General features: G+C 46.7%; 1 protein-coding gene across 6 annotated transcripts in view; it reads right to left on the bottom strand.

The window, feature by feature from the left end:
* SHC3 (SHC adaptor protein 3) overlaps window positions 1-12301 on the bottom strand; it is a 191692-nt gene that overhangs the window by 53565 nt on the left and 125826 nt on the right. For all 6 annotated transcript variants that reach the window (XM_059889513.1, XM_059889512.1, XM_059889511.1 and 3 more), the window contains one exon: window positions 1065-1191. In XM_059889513.1, the coding sequence (XP_059745496.1) occupies window positions 1065-1191 (127 nt within the window). The remainder of the gene's footprint in view (window positions 1-1064; window positions 1192-12301) is intronic.

Raw genomic sequence — 12301 nt, 5'->3', positions numbered from 1 at the left:
GACCTGAGTTTGAGCAAGCTCCAGGAGTTGGTGATGGACGGGGAAGCTTAGCATGCTGCAGTCCATAGGGTCACAAAGGGTCAGACATGACTGAGCAACTGAGCTGAACTGAACTGAACTTAATGTTTAAAATATTGCAAGCTTCTATTATTCCTATTTTACAGAGAAAACTTATTGTTCAGTCAGTAAGTTGTGTCCAACTCTTTGTGATGCCCAGGCACTGCAGCCCACCATGCTTCCCTGCCCTTCACTGTCTCCTGGAGTTAGCTCAAACTCATTTCCATTGAGTTGGTGATGCCACCCACCATCTCATCCTCTGTCACCCACTTTTTCTCCCCTTGCTCTCAATCTTTCCCAGCTTCGGGGTCTTTTCCAATGAGTCAGCTCATAACATCAAATGACCAAAGGATTGGAGCTCCAGCTTCAGCGTCAATCCTTCCAATGAATTTTCATGGTTGATTTCCTTTAGTATTGACTGGTTTGATCTCCTTGCAGTCCTAGGGACTCTCAAGAGTCTTCTCCCTACAGAAAGAAAACTGCTGAGACAAAGATCAGGACCCTACAGCCATTGAGCCTGAAAGCTACAAAGTCCAATAAAGCAGAACCATGCTGGCCATCCCAAGCACAGTGCCTCATGACAGAAGCCTCCGAACCAGGACTCTGTCTAACCCTGATGACGAGGACAGCAGCACAGGTAGAACCCGGGGTGACACCGACCCAAGAAGACAACATATGGAGACATCACATGCTTGCAGAGAAAACAGAATAAAAACATATTACACTGTTTTTTTGGTAACCTTAGCTACTGTCACTATAGTTTCAAGAAAATGTTTTTCTAAACATTGGGAGCATCACCCATATGTCAGCTTCCATCTGTCGGTTTTTTGAGCCCCAGCCCAGCACCGGCCAGGTGTCTCCAGGCCCAGGAAGCCCTGTGATTAACTGTCTGTTCAGAGCACTCCTCAGGGAGCTGTTTTGTGGTTTTTCTCCTTTTAAGTCATTTTAAGAGGAAGGGTCAGAAAATGCAGAGAGGCCACTGCAAATGGTGTCACAGCACTACTCACCGGTCATGAAGAGCCGCGATCTTGGAAGGACACTGCAAATACTGCTTAAACCGGAGCTCAAAGGCTTGTCCGATGGAGCCGATGACATCCTGGGCCAGCCCATCACAACACTCCAGAATGTGACAAGCTGTGGGAGCAAGGGACACAGGCCCATTAGAGGCAGACACTGGAGCTACCCAGGCTCCTTCTTCCTGAGGGTAAAACCCCCCAGCCTAGGGAAGAAGAGGGGGCCAAGGAGGTGGCTTTCATAACATGTCCTGGCAGCTCTGTCTGCAGTTTAATCCCAGGAGCCCCCAGACACACAGCTTCACCACAGGGATCCATTTCTTAATAGCTTGCTGCTGCTGCTAAGTCACTTCAGTCGTGTCGAACTCTCTGCGACCCCATAGATGGCAGCCCATCAGGCTCCTCCGTCCCTGGGATTCTCCAGGCAAGAACACTGGAGCGGGTTGCCATTTCCTTCTCCAATGCATGAAAGTGAAAAGTGAAAGTGAAGTCGCTCAGTTGTGTCCGACTCTTAGCGACCCCATGGACTGCAGCCTACCAGGCTCCTCCGTCCATGGGATTTTCCAGGCAAGAGTACTGGAGTGGGGTGCCATTGCCTTCTCCATCTTAATAGCTTATTCTCCTGCAAAAGTAAAGGTTCTATTTGTAAGTCCATTTTAAGTTTTTAAAATTGATGGCTTTTCAATTGCTTGAGAGTCTATAAAATATCAACTTTGAACTCAATTGGGAAATAGAATTTGGAGGGAAATCTTAACATGACAAAGGGATCCCTCTAAGACCCCATGAGCCTTAAAAATGGACTTAAACTGACTCTTTTTAAAATGTATTTATTTTTAATTGGAGGATAACTGCTTCACAATGTTGTGTTGGTTTCTGCCATACATCAGCATGAATCGGCCTTAGGTACACATATGTCCCCTCCCTCCCGAACCTCCCTCCCCACATCTGTCTCCCTCCCACCCCCTCTAGGTTGTCACAGAGCTGTGAGTTGAGCTGCCTGCATCATACAGCAAGTTCCCACTGGCTATCTGTTTTACATGTGGTAATGTATAAGCTTCAGCGCTGCCCTCTCAATTCATCCCAGCCTGTCCCTTCCTTGCTGGGTCCACAAGTCTGTTCTCTGTCTGTGTCTCTATTGCTGCCCTGCAAATAGGTTCATCGGTACCATTTTTCTAGATTTCATGTATATGCGTTAATATGCGATATTTGTTTTTTCTTTCTGACTTACTTCACTCTGTATAATAGGTTCTAGTTTCATCCACCTCACTAGAACTGACTCAAACTCATTCCTTTTATGACAGAGTAATATTCCATTGTATATTTGTACAACAACTTCTTTATCCATTCATCTGTCGAAGGACATCTAGGCTGTTTCCATGTCCCGTCTATTGTAAATAGTGCTGCAATGAACATTGGGGTACATGCGTCTTTTAGAATCATGGTTTTTCTTAGGGTATATGCCTAATAGTGGGATTGCTGGCTCATATGGTAGTTTTATTCCTAGATTTTTCAAGAAATCTGTTCTCCATAGTGAACTGTATCAATTTACATTCCCACCAATCGTGCAAGAAGGTTCCCTTTTCTACAGTATTTACTGTTTGTAGACTTTTTTTGATGATGGCCATTCTAAACAGTGTGAGGAGATACCTCATTGTAGTTAAAGAGAGTCTTACTGAATGAATCCTGAGGTATCCTATGGCCTTGGAGCAAGTTGTTTGCTTATTTCCTAGGGCAAGTAAAGTGTCATCACCAAATGTGGCAATTCTAAGCACTAAGACTCAACTCAAAGCATCTTAACTTTTAAGATACATTTAAAGAGATACTAATTAGCCAGTATGACTGACCCACCACATGCCATCTGCATATACACCAGAAGAGGCTGGACATTCATGCTGGTTCTCATCAAAGGGGTGTTGGCAGTCAGATAAGGGCCCCTCAGGAACCTGGAGCAACCCTTAACCCACTGGGGTGTCTGCCTTCCTGGTGGCCAGGCTGTGGCATAATCCATGCGGAACCTTCAGAGAATAAAGGGTCAAATGGAGGAAGGTGCCAGAGAAGGCCCCCTTTGCTCTACAAGTAGAACTGTCTCCTCCCCAGACACATGTCCATGGCATCCCACAGAAGCATCTCAGCCCCTCCACGTGGCATCCTGACCAGTGGAACATGTTCTGCTACTAATGAGATAAAGACATTCTCCCTGGAGAAAATGACAGATGTGTGTGTCACACTCCATCTTTTTCTTGCCACCAGTTAGGACACAACTGTGTTTCAAGGAGGTTCCTCCAGGAGCATGGTGGATGCCCAGCAGTGAGGAGAGGCATTGTTACAGCAGTGAGCTGTTCCCTGGGGCAGTGATTAGGGAGATGCAGAAGCACTGCCACTGCAGGGGAAGTCAGCAAAGAGAGGACTCATTAAGATGGGAAGCTGCGAGGGAAGGAGCAGAGACATCACCACCTCCACAGTTTGGCCGCTCTTCCATCACGATGCCGCCTTCTCTATGCACAATGCCAGCCAGGCACTGCACAGCCCACCCTGATGGTGGCTGCTGGGCTGGGGAGCCTGAGGTTTCTCCTCCTCACAGGCTCAAGGAAGGAGCATGCCTCTGAGGACACAGAAACAAGAATTTTCTGGGAAGACCAAGTGTAACTGGATCACTGCTTTGGGCTGCAGTGCAGTCCCCTTGGGTCTCACGCCCATGCTCAGTTGGTTAGTCATGTCCAACTCTTGTGACCCTATGGACTGCAGCCTGCCAGGCTCCTCTGTCCATAGGCTTTCCCAGGCAAGTATACTGGAGCGAGCTGTCATTTCCTTCTCCAGGGGATCTTCCCGATCCAGGAATCAAACCCATGTCTCCTCATCTCCTACACTGGCAGGTGGATACTTTACCACTGAACCACCAGGGAAGCCCTATCACTTGGTACACTAGCCCTAGCACAGATATGGCCAAGGGATTTGTCCCAGGAGACAGATGTCCCAGCTGTATTTCTGTGAGCCAATAATGATATTGTTTTATGTTATTATTGGTATTAGTATTTATTATTAACCCAGGTAAGCATAAAGCAAGCCCATATTAAGCAGCTGTTGTAGTCGTGTGGTTGTTCATTAACAGACAGGATTGGAGGTGTCTTTCCAGCCAATAAGGAAATAGGAGTCTAGGATGGATTGAGGGAAAGACACCTGGCTCCCCCTCCTACCCTGGGTTTCCAGCCACACCTGTCCCCTCCACTCAGCATCGGCACCAGCCGAGGGAACCAGCTGGCTAGTAATTTGGAGAACCAGAATAACAACTGGGGATGAGTCAAGAAAGTGAAGCTTGTCTTTCTTTTAAGGAGAAGAGCAGCTCCCTAGGCTTTAACACAGTGAATGAAGAATAAGGTTTCTGCTGAGGTCCACACAGCTCTCTCACCTTCTACACACCAAAGAAGTCCAGGCCTGAAATAGGTCTTCTTTAAGTCAGTTCCTGGGACATTTGGAAGATGCTGGGCTCTGGGTGGAAGCACCCTCGCTTGGTGACAGTGGAGCCCTAGTATTTGGATACAAGAGGGTGACAGAACCTGCAGATGCAGAATTAAATCATGACTCCAGGCTCTGGGGCCGGCTCCATCCTCAGTGGACTGAGTAAGGATCATCTGTTAGTTGGGTCTGAGGATCCTTCTGTAGAATGTCTTCTCTGTGCTCCAGAAACTCACTCCAAATCTAAAACCAACCTGGGCTGACAGTCTCTCTGGGTCTGGGATTTTCTCTTGGTGTTGCAATGGTTTTTAGCTTAAAAGCCACTATCATCTAGCCTCGCTTGTGGGAGGAGTATGAGGGCCTCCCCAAAGGTGACCACCAGAGCTGCTTGTTTTACATCCCACAACGCAAACAGGGGGATGGAGGTGTCTGTCATTCATGAGTGAGAAGGAGAAGCTCTGGATAAAAAGTACATACAGAGTGGTGGGGCCCAGAGTCAAGACTCAAAACGACGTTGTAAAACCTAAAATGTGGCCCCCAAACAAACACAGGAGCAGCAAAATGAGCAAAAATTGAGGTTCCTCAATCCGTCCCTCTTGGAGGAAACTGGCTCTTTTGTAGCGGCACAGCAGTGTACCACTGGGGGTGAACAGTAGTGTACAGACGGGGTGAGGACCAGAGGCGCTTGTTTGCCCAGCTGGTCTCTCTTCTTGACCAAAAGCGAGGCTGGCATCACTCTCCAGGAGCTCACTCAGACCACACAGCAGCCACCTCAGCCCTGACACTAGCAAGGGGCCGCATCGGGCTTGGCCACAAAGGCCTCTCCCAACCTGGGATGAGCCAGTTGAGAGCAGCATGTGCTGAGGCCCTTGTAATCACATCAGATAGAACTGAGATGTGACATCTTTACTCACGTGGCAACCACACATCTTCCACGCACAGTAGACACTGGCAGGGCAGAAGTTACTATGTAAGATGCTGGTTCAGTCTCCCCATGGCTCCAAACAAGTCCAGAGGCCAGTGGCCACACCTGTCCACTGGTGTTCAAGGCTGCCCTGGCCATCCAACTGATAAGCGGACTGCAGGCCACCGGGATCTCCATTTATCTGAGCTTGCTCTCTGAGCCCTGCCTGGGACAGCTGCTCTGTTAGTTGGCACAAACAAGTGATGCTGAAATAAGAAAGAGCCCCAGCATCTCGGTGACAAGACAACTCCATTCTTGTCTGCTCATTCCTGGGCAACTCTACTCAATCACCTTAACTCTCCTCAACCAGGTGGCGACACCATGAGCCAGGCTGCTTTGATCTTTCAATCCTGAGTTTCAGTACAAGGCCTCCTCCACAAGCCAGAGAAGAAAGAGACAGCAGGGCCTTGTACCAGCACCTATGCATTCTGCTCTCACACAGAACTGTCACCTGGCTCCTCCTCTACCCAGGAAAGGCTGGCAGTACTGTCCCCTGGGAGCTCGGGAGGAAGGAGGTCAAGACATAAGTGAGCACTAGCAATGCTTATCACGTGCACCAAACACCCAAATGGCTTTACTTCTGTAAATAAGAAGTTGTCAAAGTTTGTTCATGCTTACCAGGAAAGAACTCTTCACTATACTGAGCATATGTCCCAAATAGATGTTAACTTATTTATAAATTATGAACATAATATACTAGTTCCTTCTTTCCTGTGCTTAGTCATGTCCAACTCTTTGCGACCCCATGAACTGTAACCTGCCAGGCTCCTCTGTCAATGGAATTTTCCAGGCAAGAATACTGGAGCGAGTTGCCATTTCCTACTCCAGGGTTTTTCTGGATCCAGGAATCAAACCTGCATCTTCTGTGTCTGCTGCATTGACAGGTGAATTCTTTATCACTAGCCTCTTGAGAAGCTCAATATAATGGTATGTATATTATAAAAATATATTTTAAAACACATAGGGCTTCTCTGGTGGCTCAGACAGTAAAGAATCTGTCTGCAATGCAGGAGACACTGGTTTGATCCCTGGGTAGGGAAGATCCCCTGGAGAAGGGAATGACAACCCACTCCAGTATTTCTGCCTGGAGAATCCCATGGGCAGAGGAGCCTTGCAGGCTACAGTCCATGGGGTCACAAAGAGTCGGACACGACTGACACTCTTTTTACCTTTCAAAAATGACGCAACAAAGATAAACAAAAGTTCAAGATCTCTTGTTGACTCTGAAAGCATCACACTGTCAGTTATTATATCAAAGCAAGATAAATATTTTGAGTGAGATATTTATACTTAGATGGATAAAAATTCATCTTTCCATCTCTGGAAAACTTTTCTTAATCATTTAGAGTTTGGAGGGGTTGATTCCTTATCTGATTATTGTGTGTGTGTGTTTGTGAAAGTAAGACCCCACTTCCCATACCCCCTCTTTGGTCCTGGAGCCACTGACACACAGAAAGGATGTCACTGGTTCACTGCACCTTTTATGTATGATTACAAGGTAGTACCCCCTCTATCTCAGATCAGCGGCGACTATAGACAGAGGCTCCAGCATGTGTCTCCCACCACAATGGCCACGTCAATACCCTGTGGGATGGACCACCCCGCCTTGGTGGGCATTAGTTCCATGTTGGGGGTGTGGGTGGACTCTGCACATGTGGGCAGAAAACCTCTCAGGATCTGTGCTGCTCTTTCAGGAAGTCATGACCCCTTCCACCCACACCCACACCCACACCCACACCGACACCACTCCCAACTCACACTTCACAGCCATCCAGCCTCCCCAAGGCAGCCCAGCCCTTGCAGTGGTCCCATCTTGGACTCTCCTCCTGTCCTCATATCTAGACTCACAGACTCTCCAAGAGTTCAAGTTCACAGCCACATTCTCTACCAACTGGTGACTAACACAGGGAATCTCAGAGACACCTGGAATCACTGGCCAATCAGAAAAAGACCCTACCAAACAATGACTGCTCTCTCTTTCTCCTAGTGGGCTGATAACTCTCACCCCTTAAGGGGAACACTGACCACCAATGAATTCTTAGCAGAGAGCTAGAGGCTACAAACTCAAGCATAGTTTTCAGCCAACTCTAGCGTGTTCACTTATTCACATGCTCCTCATTGTTTCAGATTTTTTAATCCAAGACAGGTAAGAATGTCAAGATTCAGCTGCTATGCTCTTAATTAAGAGTTGTTTTCAACATTACTAATTATTAGAGAAATGCAAACTAAAACCACAGTGAGGCATCACCTCACACCAGTCAGACTGGCCATCATCAAAAAATCTACAAACAGTAAGTGCTGAAGAGGGTGTGGAGAAAGGGGAATTCTTTTACATTATTGGTGGAAATGTCAATTGATACTACCACTGTGAAGAACAGTATGGAGGTTCCTTAAAAACACTAAAAGTAGAGCTACCATATGACCCAGAAATCCCACTCCTGGGCATATACTCTGAGAAGACCATAATTCATATTAACACATATATATGTGGAATCTAGAAAAGTGGTACAGATGAACCTATTTCCAGGGCAGGAATACAGACTCAAACATAGAGAACAGACATGTGGGCACAGGGTGGGAAAGGAGCGTGAAATGAATTGGAAAGTGAGGACTGACACAGCTGCACCACCGTGTGTCGAATAGACAGCTGGTGGGAAGCCGCTGTATGGCACAGTGAGCTCAGCTCAGTGCTCGGCAGTCATGTGGGGGGTGGGAGAGAGACGCAAGAGGGCGGGCTAGATGTGTTCATGTAGCTGATTCACTTCATTGTACAACAGACGCTAGCACGATATCATAAAGTAACTGTACCCCAATAAGAAATAAACAAAAAGATAAATGCACCCCAATGCTCACTGCAGCACTATTTACAATAGTCAGGACATGGAAGCAACCTAAATGTCCATCAACAGAAGTAGCGTATGTATGCTACTGTGTATAAAATAAATAACCAATGAGAACCTAACATGTAGCACAGGGAACTCTACTCAATGCTCCGTGATGACCTAAATGGGATGGAAATCCAAGAAAGAGGGGATGTATGTATATGCTCAGCTCATTCACTGCTGTACAACAGAAACAAACATAACATTGTAAAGCAACTATATTCCAACAAAAAATAATGAAATTTTAAAAATTGAGTTTAATATGTGTTCTAGCCCTAGAGCAGCAAATTAAAATTATAAGGAGATAATTTTGCACCCCTCAGACTGGCAGGAATCTAAAAACCTGAAAATGCCAAGTGTTGAAGAAGCCAAGGAGTCCTCCTGTGCCACTTATGGAATTGCAAAGTGAAATAACCATTTTTTTTTTAAGTTGAAGATGTCCCAAAACAGTGATTTGTCACAGAGGTATAATCCCTAAGAACATTCTTGCACGTGAGCATGGGCAAATGTACAAAATCTCTACTGGAGACTTCTCTCAGTAGACACTTGTTGAACATAAAGTGTGTACCATGCCCTAGCCTATACTCTACAGATACAGCAAGAAACAAAACGGAGTCCTGCTCTCCTGAAGCTGACAGTCGAGAGGGTGGACACTGAAAACAAGAAAGGAAAAATACACCATTTGCATGGATTGAACGGTGCCCCTGCACAAAGCCCTGTCTGCATCCTGACCTCTTGAACCTGTGTAAAAGGGTCTTTGCAGATGTCCTTAAGTTAAGGACCTCAAGATGAGATCATTCTGGATTAGGATGGGCCCTAAATCCAATAACAAGTTTCTTATTATAAGGGACAGAAGAGGAGACGACACAGACACAGAGGAGGGGGAGATGATGTGAAGATGGATGCCAAGACTAGAGTGATGCAACCACAAGCCAAGGGCTCCTGGAGCCACCAGACGCTGGAAAAGGCAGGAAGGCTCCTCCCCGGAACCTATGGAGGAAGCATAGCCCTGCCCACATCTTGATTTTAGACCCTGAGCCTCCAGAACTATGAGAGAGCAACTTTTGTTGTCTTTAAGTCACAAAGTTAGTGGTAATTTGTTCCAGTGGTCACAGGGCTCCCCTGGTAACTCAGCTGGTAAAGAATCCACCTGTAATGCAGGAGACCCCAGTTCAATTCCTGGGTCAGAAAGATTCCCTGGAGAAGGGACAAGCTACCCACTCCAGTATTTCTGGGCTTCCCTGGTGGCACAGATGGTAAAGAATCTGTCTACAATGCAGGAGACCTGGGTTTCATCCCTGGGTTGGGAAGATCGTCTGGAGGAGGAAATGGCAATCCACTCCAGTATTCTTGCCTGGAGAATCCCATGGACAGAGGAGCCTAGCAGGCTACAGTCCATGTGATGGGCTACAATCCATGGGGCCACAAAGAGTTGGACACAACTGAGCGACTAAGCACAGCACAGTCACAGAAAACCAATACAACCATAAAGACAATAATGTAAATGTAAATTAAGGATGACAGTATAGGATAATGGAGAAGGCAATGGCACCCCACTCCAGTACTCTTGCCTGGAAAATCTCATGGATGGAGGTGCCTGGTAGGCTGCAGTCCATGGGGTCGCTATGAGTCAGACAAGACTGAGCGACTTCACTTTACTTTTTACTTTCATGCATTGGAGAACAAAATGGTAACCCACTCCAGTGTTCTTGCCTGGAGAATCCCAGGGACGGGGGAGCCTGGTGGGCTGCCATCTATGGGGTCATACAGAGTTGGACACGACTAAAGTGACTTAGCAGCAGCAGAAGTATAGGATAAAATACAGGATGATGAGGGAAGGTGACCTAGGAGGTGATGTCACAGAAGAAGCCCAGAGGAAGTCAGGGAGTGAACCATGGGAAGGTCTAGTGTAAGAATGTCACAGGCATGGGGTTAACAGGTGCAAAGGCCCTGAGGCAGGTTCAAGGATGAGCCATAAAGGAGTGGAGCTGGAGTGGAGGTGGGAGAAAATCATAGGAAACAAGACAGCAGATAGACCAGGATCAGCTCACATCGTGACGAGTGAGAAAAGCTCTATGGAGGGAGGAAAGACTTAGCTCATGGCTTATCACAGCGGGGGGCCTAGGAGACTTGTGAGCAGAGATGCGCAACAGGCTGGTACAAGTCTGACTTTCAGCCAGAGTCTGAAAGTCTGACTTTCTGGGCTAGGCAGAAATATTCAGGGTCTTCTGCACAGCATATTTAAAGCCCAGAGGTTGGCTTGTTTGTAAAAAAAAACACTGTTGACAATAGCCAGATAAGGGAAACAACAACCTAATCATTCTCCCACAGGAAAATTAACCTCCCACCACAGAGTTATTTGATGAAATTTAACCTCCTGGCTTAAACAAATCAAATCATTGCTTTCACCTAAAATGAGGTGATGAGGTTTTGCTTCTAGGGAAGGAAAAGTCGAAGGAAGTGCTCTATTATTTAAGGAGTACATACTCTGTGAGGTTCTACCAGAAAGTTACTTTCTGGGACCTACAAAGTTAAGGTAACCTACAAAGTTACCTTCTGGGGCCTCTGGTCCAAAGCCAGAGGAACCCTAAATTCAGGGTTGAAATGACCGTGAGCTAATAGAGCAGCCTGAAGAAGGAAGTGTGGTTGTGTGAGCAGCAGTCCACGGGGGACTTCCCTCTAGAGCCCATTCACCGCATTTCCCCTTATTCAGGAAACCCTGGGGGAAAAGCAACCTCTAACCCTGGGATTAGAAGCTATACAAGCTGAACAGAGGGCTCTCTGCCATCAGGTCAACACCACAGGACATTCTACAGCAAGTTCAGGAGCTCTAGCAGGTGCCTGAACAGGGATGCTTCTGTGCTTATAGGTTATAGGAATACAAGCCACCTGCAGGCAGCCATATGTCTAAGCAGAACATTATCTTTTAGCTACTTTTGTGACCCAGACAGTCCATCCTGAACCAAAAGACATTAGGTTGCAGGGGATGGGAGTCATTGTGTCATAATCCAAATTCCATTGTGAAAATGGTATGTTAGGATCCTGCAAAGCCTGCTTTGTTGAGAGTTTTATCCTACATATATCAGGAGTTACCTTCCAGGCCTCCTTCCTGGTTGGCTTTGCCTTTCAAAGGTAAGTTTCCAACTTCGTGAAACTTGCTCATTTGCAATGCTTATCTCCTCGAGATGGTAGTGGTGGTTACCATAGAACTTAATGACTTGGGTCAGAGATCCTTTGCTCTTCCACCAGATTAATTAGATAAGCCATGGACTCTTGATACTCAAGAGAAAAATATAGATGCTGGTCCATAAATACTTCTAGATTAACGAAAACACACACAGGAATGTATAAGCAGGAATCAATGTGGAAAAGATGAATGATAATGGTGAGGGATTCTGATTCATCTCTGTAGGATTTTGACAGAAGACTTTCTGAGTTCCAGATGTGGAACCAGATGTCTGTTCATTCTAAGGAGCTCTGCCGGCAGCCAGGGAACCACAAGGCTACAAGGCTTCCCCTAGCATATCGACTGGGGCCACTGTGTGAGGAGTTGGCTATCTAAGAGTCCAAATAAGAACACTTACTCCCAGAATACCTTGCTAATACAACTCCTGCATGTCAGAGGCCATTCTTACTAAATTAAACTCTCTTACTGGAAGTTAAATTCCGGGAGGAGGAAGAAGAACAGGGCAACAAGAGGAGCCCTCCACCAGCATCTTATGCAAGGAGGTAGTGGTGGGGTGGACATACATGGGATGAAGGCAAAGCCGACTCTGAGATACTGTTCATAGCTGGGCTCATGCCGCCCTCCTGCCTTCACTTACTGCCTCGCAGAAGGCTGTAGCTCCCTGTATGTGTGTGTTCGCAGGGGTGGCAGGGGTGGGGACAGAGATGTGACGGATAAAGAAAGCCACAAATTCCTGTCAGAGGGC

This window comes from Bos taurus, chromosome 8, assembly GCF_002263795.3.
Source record: "Bos taurus isolate L1 Dominette 01449 registration number 42190680 breed Hereford chromosome 8, ARS-UCD2.0, whole genome shotgun sequence".
Taxonomy (NCBI): domain Eukaryota; kingdom Metazoa; phylum Chordata; class Mammalia; order Artiodactyla; family Bovidae; genus Bos; species Bos taurus.
Note: the sequence above shows the minus strand (reverse complement) of the source record. Positions and strands in the feature narration are given on the sequence as shown.